The 13079-nt window shown below is 41.6% G+C and overlaps 1 protein-coding gene across 1 annotated transcript in view; it reads right to left on the reverse strand.

The window, feature by feature from the left end:
• Positions 1 to 8450, reverse strand: part of RAB10 (RAB10, member RAS oncogene family) — a 35529-nt gene extending 27079 nt beyond the window's left edge. The window contains exon 1 of the mRNA XM_081942376.1: positions 7903 to 8450. Coding sequence (XP_081798502.1) covers positions 7903 to 8029 — 127 coding nt within the window. The 5' untranslated portion in view covers positions 8030 to 8450. The remainder of the gene's footprint in view (positions 1 to 7902) is intronic.
• Between the last annotated feature and the right edge of the window lie 4629 nt (positions 8451 to 13079).

Raw genomic sequence — 13079 nt, forward strand, 5'->3', positions numbered from 1 at the left:
GACCTGGAAGGGACTTTGGAGATCTTCTAATCCAACACCCCCTGCTCACACCACTTAGCAATGTCAGTTCCAGCTGCTGTGGTTAGATGGTGACCTCCTGCTTCTCCTGCCCTGCTGCTATTGCCTCTGCTTCAACTCCCCCTCAATCTCTGCTCTTTTGGCTGCTTTGCATTCTACTGCCATTTACCTGAGATGCCTCCAGTTGAACACCCCTGCTTTTTTCCTGCTACCACTGACAAAGTGTTCCAGCTCAGATAGCTGCTAGCCCTTCGTAAGGCCAAAAGGGCAGAGACTGCAAGGGGTGGGGGCTGCGGGAAGGGAGAGAAGATAGGAGAATAAGGGAGTTGAAGCACAAGCTATGGTCATAAATTTGGGTGGGTTGCCAATCACCCAAATTTTGATTATGTGACTGCAGGTGTATTACAATAGACGTAACCTCGAGAACTGGCCATAACTACCATTTGTTTAGTGTCGTCATGAACTGAATAAATGATTTTTAAGCAAAGACTACTTATATATGATTGTTCTTTTGTCTCACCTTCTTGCTAGATTCGCAAATCTTGCTAAATTCAAGTAGACAACATTTTTTCCTTTGGGGATGCTCTTTTAACTTTGAGGGAAGAATGAGATGTAGCTGATGATATGGTACTTCCAGAGGGGGTAGCCATCTACCATATTTATTAATAATAAAATTAAAAAGCAAATAGTACCTCATTGTCAAATTGTTATCTTGCCATTAAATTCTAGCAGAATAATCTGGGCTTAGCAGCCGTCACAGTAAACAATGATATCATCACGCATACACCATGAATATGTACTCTCGTCTCAACAACAGTGGGTGCAAGTATGTAACTTGTGGCGTTTATGTGATGACATTACATAAATCCTTCATCATTGTCCTCCACCCAGACAGCAATGTCTAGGCATGCTCTACAGATTGCAAATGTGGGGCATGAGCTCTATAAACTGCTTGTCCCTGTTGTAACATATAGTGTTGTTTGTTTGATTTTACTTACCACACGATATATGGACCCAACCAGTATGCTTTATTTGATAAATTATGATCAGAACGCTTTGTGAACTCAGTTATTGAACTGCTATACCTGAAAGGGTTTGTATCAGATGATTTTCTTTATTTGACTTTAACCAAGACCATATTTTATCCAAAAATAAAACAAAACTTGAAAGATTGTGGTTATCAAGCATATTCGTCCAGGAAGACACTAACAAAGGTGATTCAGAATTCCAGCATACAGTATTCCAGATCTACATATTGCCTATTAAGTGCAATACTTAATAGTATTTGTAAAGGGTTACGTATATACAAAATCTAAAATAAAGCTCCAGTCAAATACACCAACTACACTGTATTAGTAATGAGAAAAATCCCAGGTAGCTAAACCCAACAAGCCAGTTTATATCATAATTAAAATAACTGTTGAATAGCAGTCCATTTACATTATTAAAAAATAACACAACTCTTATTGTCATTAAAAAGCATTAAGTAAATGATGCTTAGGGCATGTAATACCCAAATCTTCCAGAGGTGTACTTATGACACTTCCTTTTAGTAACTGCCCGGTAAACCATGACCAATGCCTTAACAGTAACAGATCAAAACCCAAGATACATGGGTTGACAATAATTTCTCTGGACTCCAACATAAAATGTGTTATTTGATAATATAGTACAATATGGGGAATCCTTGATTATGTTCAATTTTGCTTTTGAAGTCCAACTTTCCGCTCTATAAGGGAACCTATGATGATTTGGATATTTTAGCACTGGAAGATATTTATAGCAATCTTAGCTGGGATACAGAAACCATCTCCTTCCTCTCAGCATTTACTTTTCAATGAGGAGTAGGACCACAACTAAAAATAACACTGTCCCAAATCATTGGCAAGCTAAATGATGTGCCAGAAACGTAATTTTGTAGATCCAATGTCACCCTGAAGTAAAGTGTCAACCAATATATCAATTTAATACATCTGAAAGATGTATTGAGAACTACAGCACTCCTAAAATTTCCCCAATCAAAACATTAGGAGACGGTTAAAACTTGCTAAAGGGCTTTCAAACATAGTAAAGTCTGAAAGTATCTGGATATAAGAACAAAAAAGTATACTAATTAACATCAGAATGAAAGATGATAAATGCTGATAAAGGGTTATGATTTAATATGCAGGCCCAGCTAGAGCTGGTGCAGAATGCAGCAATGTGCAGTTTTGGGGGTCCCTAGGATGACACATATAACAATGTCATTGCTTCCAAGTCCAATTCAAGGTGCTGCATATTACCTTTAAAGTTCTATATGACATGGCTCCAGGGTATCTGAAGAGCTGAGTCACCTCAAATGGACTAACCCACTTGTGCCAGTGGAAAAGGCCTACTATGAAACCCAAGAATTCCGGTGGGTGGAGTCAAGGCGGCCTTTTCTGCTTTGGCACCAACCCTGTGGAACACTTGACCAACGGAGGTGAAAAGTGCACCCACCCTTTTGGCCTTCAGAAAGGGCATTAAAACTTGGCATTGTTGCTTTGCTTGAGGCCCCAAAGGGGTGCTCATTGCTGGAGGTGGTTGAATCCTCATCTTTGTAACATCCACCCCTTGCTTTTTTATAGTTTTAACCATTTTAATTTGCATAGTTTTAAATGTTTAACTGTTTTTCTATTTATCTTTTTATGATCTGTAAGCCACCTGGGTTTGCCTTTACTGGGGAGATAATAATGTATAAATTTAATAAATAAATAAATAAAATAAATAAATAAATGAACTGATAAATACCCCAAAACTAGACTGGACCTTTTACTAAATGATGTTTAACAAGACAGTAAAGGCAGGTGGGAGATTCTCTGTGTTAAAAATAAGAGTTCCTATTTATTTATTAAATATATGAGTGTTCAATTCAATAGCTTTGGACAAAGTACAATAATACAAATATTATTAAAAAAGATACCGGTAAAAAAGCTATACATTCTGAAGAAGCAAAAAATATTCTAAAACATCACTGCACACAGGATCTGCCAGTCAATCCAACATAAGGCCTGTGGAGAAAGCCAAGTTTCAAGGGCCCTTTTAAACACAGGTAGAGGTAAGACCAGGGTTACCCAAACTGGTCAGTATCAATATCCCCAGGTCGATGGGTCTATCCACAAAATCAATAGATGTCTGCAGATCAATAAGTGGTTGATAAATAATAGATGGTTAATAGGGTTCAATTAATCTTTTAGGTCTCTGTAAAGCTGCACACCAGTTCCTAGTCCTGAAGATGAGGTGATTAGAAGCAACACAGTTTTGATTGGTCAGTCAGTAGTGCAAGCAGCCTTGAGTTGTCCCTGTTATGATGTTTTGAGGTTGATGAACAATTGGTAACTTTATTGAGGAGTTAATGAGCTGAAGAATTTGGGGACGCCTGTGCTAGACAAAGGAAATACTAAAGAGCAGGGGATGTTATAAAGAACACACATTACAGATCCTTAGCATGACACTACAAGTAGTCCTCAAGTTATAATGGCAATTTGGGACTGGAATTTCCATCCCTAAGTGATGTAGTCGCAAAGCACGTTAGGTGACTGTATCACTTAGTGACAGCAATTCCTGCAGTACATTTTGCCATTGTTAAAGAGAAGATGATGGGTTGTTAAGTAAACACCTTGCAACATACTGCTGGCTTCTAACAACCAAAGTCAGTGGGAACATTGGCAGGAAGTGTTAAGTCCCAGATGGCTCACAAGCAAGCCTGAAGGCAGGTAAGTGGATGCTGCCAGGTGGGAAAGGATGCACAAGTATCAGGAAAGACGTGGCATAAGTATGGCAGGACTTGAGATAATTGCTACCAGATGAGAGAGGAACTTTTAGGGTGCTTGAGTGTTGGGGAGACACAGTGCGAGTACAGTGGGGTTTGGGGTGGCAGCTGCCATGTGGGGGAGGATGCCCAAATGGCCAAGGAGGTCTGACGCAAGCACAGTGAGGCCTGAGGAGCGTGCAGACAGGGGAGATGTAACTGAGCACTTTGTGACCTTCCCTGCTAACTTCTCTATTGACTTTGCTTGTATGAAGCCAGCAAGGAAGGTTGCAAATCATGATCCTGTGTTCACAGGACACTACAATGTTGCAAGTACAAGCTGGTTGGCAAGCATCAAGATCAGGAACACAAGAACTTTGCCACAGATGGAAGTTTGAGAACCAGCTGCAGTCACCACTCTTTCAGTGCCAGCATACTGAATGAGTGGTCATTAATTGAGGACTATCTGTATCATGCTGCAAAAGTCAGAGATGGAAAGTTTTTAAACAACTATTCCAATCTTAATAAACGTGATATATTAACCTTTATGCCAGGGATTTCAAACTTAATTTCATTGAGGGCCGCATCAGGGTTGTGTTTGACCTCCCAAGTGCCGTATTCCCCTGCGACAACCTCCTGCAACCCTTTGCCGGTGAAAACAGTTCGGGAGGGCCACACATGGCCCTCCCGAGCTATGTTTTTGTTGGCAGAGGCACTGTGGGCCAGTCCTTCGCTGTTTCCAGGGCAACCCTATGGGCCAGATCTAAGCACTACGTGGGCCACATCCAGACTGCAGCCCTTGAATTTGACACCCCAGCTTTATGCCAGCAAAAGAAAAGGCTTTCTAAAACATCTGTTTTTAAGTGAGCATGACAGAATGCTATGCAACTGATAACCACATACAGATAGATCTTGACTTATGACTATAATTGAGCCCTTACAATGGATTGTTGTCCCAGTCATTAGCTGGATCACTATGTGACCATGCCTGTATTTGCTACCTTTTTTGTGGCAGTCACAATAAACCCATTTTAGGCAAAGAGCGTGTTTTGCTTGAAACTGGAAGTAAACCCATTTCCAGCAATAAATGAATTAAAACATAAATTGCAGTCATGTGATCCTGGGATGCTGCAAATACTTGGAAATGTGGATTGATTGCCAAGTGCCCAAAATGCGATCATGTCACTGCTGGAGAGTGTATGTGTGGCTTCAGAGATTTGAACCCAGATCGTATGTAGTAATGGGGAGGTCTGTCTAACTTTGAATGCTAAGATAGTTCTCAACTTATGGCTGGTTGTTCATTCAAAGTTACGACAGCCTTGGAAAAGGTGCATTACAGCCTATAAAGCCCTTCTGTGACTCCTAAAACATTGTTTCCCCCATGATCATATTGCCACATTTTTTGGATACTTGGCAATCAGCTTGCATTTTATGAATCACTGCAGCATCCTGTAGTCACATGACTGTAATTTGTGACTTTTTGCCAGTTTCCAGCAAACAAAATGAATTTGCTTAATGACTAATTCACTATAAAAATGGTAAAAAAATAAATCAGGTGCTTGACTTACAATGGCAATAACGATTGAAATTCCAGTCCCAATTGTGGTTTTAAGTCAAGGACTACCAATAAGTACTAAATTTAAATTTTAAACTAGGCAAAGCTAGAAAGATAAATATTAGAGGCCATATTTAATGTCTAAAACAATAAATTTATCTGTATAGCAGCAATCAGTTGTAAAAAGAATCTAGGTTACCTCTAAAAAACAAACTGCCAACTTTTATGCATCTTATTAAGGGAATTTTTTTCAGTGAAAACTTCTGATAATAAATCTATTAGATCAAAAGCCACTACATATTACATTATTTAAATTTTCATCTAAATTAACAGGAACGTGCATGTTATAATCAAGATGCAATTACCTTCAGTAGTTTTACAGATCAGTGTACATAATACGTGGATCAACTCTAAGATGGCTTCTCCTTAGAACTTTTAAAAACATCCTAAATCTATAGATTTTCTTATGGAAGAAACAAATGCATTCACTATATGCAAACCTGAGGAAATGAACATTAACTGCTGCCACTAATAAAAATAAAGTCTTTCCTTAGTCAGACCTTTTAGAAAAAAAATCTATCTCAATGAAAATTATCTATGATTCACCAATAAATATGGTTATTTGGCAGTCCACATACTGTTCTTTAACGTTAATGTGTAGCTGTGTATTTAAGTGAGGAAAATAGCTAAGATGATGCTCAAGGAGTATTTCTATTAAAAATTCTATGCATAAAGCAATTTTTGACTGAGTCTATATAAATGTCCTACAGTAAGGTTATATGATACTTTGGATTCAAAAGCAAAAAAATCCTTAAGAGCATGCATGGGCACAAACATAGGGTAGCACAGTGTGTGTGCTATGTAACTTTGTGAACCAAAGATGTCTTTTCTTTAGTCTATGGAACAACTGCAGGGGACAACGATATAATCATAAGAAAAGGCCCAGCTATTTTAAGGAGATACAGGTAGGTGCTATATTTATGCTCTAAACAAACCCAGAAGCCCCTTTTTGCCTTTGAACTGGAAGTGCTGCACAATCCGACAATGTTTACTTTCATATTCAGCTGAAAATCCCCAGCACTAAGATAAACTGCAGCAGTTACTAGCAAATTATACTACCAACCTATACTTGTAATTTGAGATCTTTGGAATATTTTGATAAACTAAAGTATGCAAAGCAAAACTCAATGAATAATTTTAATAGGTTTGATTCAATTGAATTCCTTTTAGGAATCTGAAGTATCTATATAGAAGTTTCTGCACCCTCAGCATTCATAGGGGTATGTAGTAAAGGTGGAGAATACAACTTTCATTCAAAACTCATGATTTAATCTTACAGAATGGTTAGAGAAATGGTCTAAGTCACAATATTTTTAAAAAATTGAGGTTTTCATAAACCAATAACCTATTTCCAGCCATGAAAACTTTTAGAACTCTCAAAGTACCAGCATTGAAGTCCAGCACTGAAATAAAACAAAAACTGTTTCACACATTTCTAGAATTCCAGAAATCACTACCACTTCTTTCATAGAGAAATTTCTTTCCTCCAAACATCAGTAACTGACAGTAGGGCCACAGCCATAAATCTGTATACATGGATCAACTACTAGATGTTCATTTGGGACATAGAGTAGCAGTTAAATGTATATAACAAATATGAACAAAGAAATCAGGCACAAAGGATGATATATATTTAAGAAAACTAGTATGAACAAGCAGTGTCAACACTAGGGGGTGTGGTAGAAATAGAAAACCTTGGATGATGTTGAGGTCACTCCCAGGAATGTATGTGGCATTGGTTAGGTATAGTGGTATAAAGCCATACTCCACTAACAACATGAAAGAAATGGAGTATGCAGTACTGATATTAGCAGAAGGACCAAAGGGTGTTACAGATCACTGTGCTACAGTTAGCATAATGAATTAAAAACATTTTTTCTTTCCTTTTCAAAAGGCTAGGGCTATTTAAATAAGCACAGCCCACTGTGCAGCTGGAATGACAGCTAATCCTTTTCTTTTTTCTTATGGAAGGCAGAGATTGCAAAATATCAAGCCAATATAAAAGTAAAAAGAAAATTCATCAAGTCAGCAGCTACATTACCAAGAAACATAGATTATTTCAGATCGTACTCTGAAAAATATTAGGTAAAAAATATTAGGTGAAAGGATTATCCTACATTTAAAACTGAAAAGTATGAGACAGAGAACAGGAACAAAGGACGCCAAGACAAGATATTTGGGGTGGGGTTACCTCATAAAATAAACTTCCTCAACCCAACAACCCCAACTCGTATCATCTTTTGCTGTTATCGGCACTGGAAGAATAATTTCTCGGGGGAGCGGGGGTGGGGGGAAGGAGAATGGAACCGACATTTCTACAGGAGGATAGGAAAAAGAAAAAAAAACCGAAAGAGAAAAAGCCGAGATGGAGGAGAAAATACAAATATTACATAGGACGGGCACAAAAGAGGCTCTCTGGAGGAAAGACGGAGCATTAAATAAAAGAAAAAAGAAAAAAAAGCCGCGGGCGCAATACTTGGCACTCCCAACTCTCGCTCACCGATGGTGGAGATGAACGTGGTGTTAAAAGCATCATCGGAGAACCGGAAAAGCACGCAGGTCTTGCCAACGCCCGAGTCGCCGATCAGCAGCAGCTTGAAGAGCAGGTCGTAGGTTTTCTTCGCCATGGGGGCCCCCCCGCGCCGCGCGCCACTTCCTCGCCAGGCTCTGCCTCAGCAGGCGCCGCCGCCGCCGCCGCCTCCCTGGGCCCTCCGAGACCCCTCCGTACTACAACGCACAAGGCCGGGCTCCGCGGCGCTGGCGAAGGAGGCAGCGGCGGCAAGCTGAGGGAGGGAAGGGGAGGCACAAAATGGCTGCCTTGGTGACAGCGGCCGGGCCGGGCAGAGCAGGCAGCAGCTGTAGGGACTTCGGCTCCCGGGCACAACTACCTCACGGGTGAACAGCGACGGCGACGCTCGACTTCATGCCCCTCGGTTCCCCTCCTCAGGCGACCGCTCCTCTCGATTCCCTTAGTCAGTCACGCTCCGGACCGGAGCAGGCCGTACGCACGCACAGCCGGGCCGAGGGACTCAGGGGACGGGTGGGGCGGGGTTACGCTCACGCAAAGGATGAGGAAGGGCGCGGGGACGCGCACGCTGATTTGGCGGCCGCTCCCTTTCTTACAGACGAGAAGTTGCTCCCTGACGTCAAAGGATGTGAATGGACCGAGGGCCAACCCTTACGCATGCGCAGCTGGATCGACGAGTTGCTACACACGCTAGGAGGCCGTTTCTACGCCTGCGCGAGTCGGAACGCTTGCTCCACGCACGAAGCTGCGACGTCTCCAATCGTCGTAGAGCGACGTGACGCAAAAGCCCAGGGAGCTTAGAAAAAAAGGAAGAGGTTTATTTTTTTGTCTTTGTTGTTGTTTCGCTCCTAAAATGAAGGTTTCGAGGAAGGCGGGATTTGGGCTCTTGCAACTCTTCCCTCGTCCATGATTGTTGGAAGAGTCCATCGTTGAATGGGAGCGGTTCGGTATGGAGTATGCGCAGAGAGCAGAATTGTGACATGTGCGATCCATGCCCTGCCCTTCCCCTCCCTCCCCCACTTCTTTGGCTCGGGTAGTGCTTAGAATCTGAGAAGACTCTTAACCTGACCTGAGTTTAAGGAATGACTTGCATTTTCCCTCAGTAGGTTTCCACTTTAGTCTGCCTGGGCTTGCCCCTCCTGCCAAGGCACAAGGCACACGCTGTTCAAGTTTACTTTTTTCGTGTTTATATTGACCACCCCAAACTATATGCACCCTGAAGCATACAATACTTCAAGGTGTAAAAGTCTGTAGAGATTCTCACTCATCCAGGTCATGGTAGTCCCAAAGGTGCTTTTTCAGGAGGCAACTGGACTTTCTTGTTTTTCTTTTGAAGATCTTTAACTTCTCATCCAAGAAACTTCTTCAGCTCTGACAGGATAGTGGCAGTGGTGGGATTCAGCCAGTTTGCACCACTTTGGGAGAACCGGTTGTTAACTTTCTGAGCAGTTTGGTGAACTAGTTGTTGGAAGAAATCATTAGGGCAGAGAACCGGTTGTTAAATTATTTGAACCCCACCACCACTGGATAGTGGGGAATGGAAGGATTTATAAAGGATGCAAAGGTCCAGCTGTCTGCGAGGAATATAAATCCTTCCATTCCCCACTATCCTGTCAGACCTGAAGAAACTTCTTGGATGAATTAATTTAATAATAATTTATTAAATTTCTAGACCGCCCCCTCTCCCCGGGGGGACTCGGGGCGGTGTACAGGAATAAATTTAAAAACATACAAACAATCATATACATAATTAAAAATCATATTAAACAACCCCTGTACGAATTATAAAAATTAAAAACATTAAAAACAGACCCTAAACAATTTAGAAATAAAACAGGTGGGAAGATGGAATTAGGCCAAGCCGGCTAGCTGGAATAGGTGGGTTTTAAGTTTCTGACGGAAGGAGCGGAGATCCGTAGTCATTCTAATGTGGGGGGGGGGGAGGTCATTCCAGAGGGTCGGGCCCATCACAGAGAAGGATGAGAAGCGAGATGTCTTCAAAAGAAAAAACAAGAAAGTCAAGGTGCCTCCTGAAAAAGCACCTTTGGGACTTCAAAGTGTAATAGGTTAAAGCAGTGTTTCTCAAACCTTGAGAACTTTAAGGTATGTGGACTTCAACTCCCAGAATTCCCCAGTCAGCCATGACTGGCTAGAGAATTCTGGGAGTTGAAGTCCACATGCCTTAAAATTCCAAAGGTTGAGAAACACTGGGTTAAAGCAACTGAAAAAGTAGTTCTCAGCAATTATAGACTTCCAACAAAGATACAAGTCAGAGTATTCTTGAAATAGTATTACTTTCACTTCCTTCTTGAAACCCAAAAACTTTGGAGCCTCCCATATTTCCTGGTAATGTTGCATGAGGTAGGGGCCATTGCACAGAAAGTCTGTAGCTTGATTCACATTCCATGAACTTCACAAGGAGGAGGGGGGAACTAACATGCTCTCCTTTGATAGGGTAAACAGATTGGATTTTGGTAAAGCAATCTGGGTTATCAGTAATTTTGCCCTTGTATTCTATACAATGACAGTTTCTGGGTCATCTTCCAAGGCATCCTCTTATGCAGCATGTAAGTACATTCTAATCTGATGGTGATCAAGGCTTTAATAACTTGCTAGGTCATTCTGGTCAAATTATTGTAGGAAGTTAGCACCCACTCCTCAACTAGGAAAAAGATATTTTAGGAAATATTAAAAGGGCAGAATATTTCCATTAAAAGGGAGGCAGAACCTCATTCCCCTCCCCCCCCCCTTGTCAATGGGCCATTAAGGCCTGGGGCAGTCTATTCTACATTACAAAGATCTACCTCCTTCAGGCAGAGCCATAGGAGGAATTGCCCAAAGCCCCGTAATTCTTCATCACCCAGCAAGGCTCAACCAAGCCTGAGACACAAACACAACCTACAAAATTACCCTTGCATGGCCCCATGGGAGTCTGACAACCAATTAGAATAGAAGCTCAAATTCAAAAGCCCAGAGAGGGCATAAAACCCAGGCACTCTCAGCATCTCTACCCTTTTTGACCTGGACCTCAAAGCATGTGATTCTGTCCACCATTAAACCATCTTTCCAAGCAGTCTCCATTTTCCAGGGTCTCCCCCCCCTTGGAACTGAACCCCGATGGACATTTCTTCCAACAATATGATAGTAATTGATTCACTGGATGTAGCTGGACAATGCCCATCCACTCACTTGTCTGCAGCTTTCATCTGATTTCCTGGAAAAACCAAGAGTCCAGGAGGGCCTCAGGTTACAAACCATCTCTTTCATTGAAGAATGAGCCCAGTCCACAATATCACTGGGTCAGTTATTAAATTGCTGAATTGTTTACTGACAAAAAGTAGCTTCCTTGGAAGGATTTAATCTGAGATTGTTTTGCCCCACTCAAAGCCTTACAGCCTCCAAATACTGGTTCAGAACCTGCATGGCATGACTGGTTCAGTTGGAGTAGTGATGTACTATTGATATCATACACCTCTTGCCCTGAATCAACAGATGACCTTCCCAGGGGTTTCAGGTGGATGTTAGATAAGGTTAATGATCAGGTACTCCTAAGAGTAAGACAAGATCATTTCAATGTGGTTGTACAGTAATTTGTCTAGTAGTCCCACTATGGGAACCGACCTGTTGTAAAGGTAAAGGTTTCTTTCCCCTGTCCAGTTATGTCCTAAGGGGCAGTGCTCATCTTTTCTTAGCTGAGGGAGTCAGCATTGTCCGAAGGCATTTCCGTGGTCACGTGGCCAGCATAACTATATGTGGAGGCAAACAGACTGCTGATAACTTCCCACCAAAGCGGTACCTATTTATCTACTCACATTTGCGTGCTTTTGAACTGCTAGGTGGGCAGGAGTTGGGGCAAGGAAAGGAAATCACCCTGTCATGCAATGCTTGGGTCTTGAACCCGGGCTGTCAGCTTTCCAGCTGGCAAGCTCAGTGTGTTTAACCGCTGAGCCATTGCGCTTCCTGACATAGTGAAAGCTTACTTAGCTGCATGGTATGCTGAGGACATACATTGAAGGTCTATCTAATCTGGCTATTCGGTTTAAAGGGCTTTCTGTGGGGTGTGATCTGTCTTTGATTTATCCACTGCCTCAGTAACAATACATAAAATAATAATACAATTGCATTAATCACAAATATCAAAAATTGATGCTACTGGCTCCATAGTCAATCTCCAAAGGCTTTCCAGAAGAATCAGATTTTTATAAGCTATTTGAAGACTATAAGAGCAGGGTCCATCCTCTCATCAGGGGGCAGCCAAGATGGCACAGAGAATAACCATCACAGAGTCCCCTCTTGATGAGTGAGAATGATGGGAGCAGGAGAGGGGGCTTCTTCGCTTAAGTCTTTTAAGTAAGTAAACTTTTGATTAATATTTCTAGTTCTTTGAAGTAACAAGCAAATTCCCCAAGTGGAATGTGGATTCTGATAAGAACCGGTTCAGACCGGCCAAAGATGAGAATTGCCCAAATATTTGAACTTCAGTAATCCGAAAACTAATTCTATTGTGAGAACCACACCTACTGAACATACAACTGGGCATTGACAAGATCAGCCTAAGAATGTTAAGAGATGCCATGAAATGTTAGACGTTACATAGGCTACATCACAGATGAGTCAAATGATGCTGACCAATGAAAGAACACGTTCCAAACCCAATATGTTTGAACTATATATAAAGTGACTGCCAACCTTTCCATGGGCCTCTCACCTTGTATCTGGGGGAGACCTTTCCTTGTTTATGCACAAGCAAGAGATATTAATCTCTCCTATTTTGGGTAAAGGAACACTGAGCTAAGAACCTTGCCATCATTTACAGCTAACAGGGATCCTAACCAAGCATTCTCTTTTAGATGGGCATTTATTTTTGTTTCTCCAGCAGCTCATCAGGTGCCTCCTCACAATTTATTTTTGTTGAATTTATTTGCCGCCCATCTTGTAACAAATGACTCTGAGTGGCAAGAAGGGAGGGGACATTGTTAGAATATTCATGACTGGGAGTGACATGGTAACAAGGTCAGCCAATGAATAGGCATAGCAACTAAGTCAGCCAATGGGAGCTTAACAGAACTGAGTCTGTGCAAAGAATTGAAACTGAAACAAGGCTGATCTCTGTCTGCTCTGAACTCTGAAATAAAACTGCTCTCTCCTGC

This window comes from Natrix helvetica (genome assembly GCF_964273705.1).
Source record: "Natrix helvetica genome assembly, chromosome: 2".
Taxonomy (NCBI): Eukaryota; Metazoa; Chordata; class Lepidosauria; order Squamata; family Natricidae; genus Natrix; species Natrix helvetica.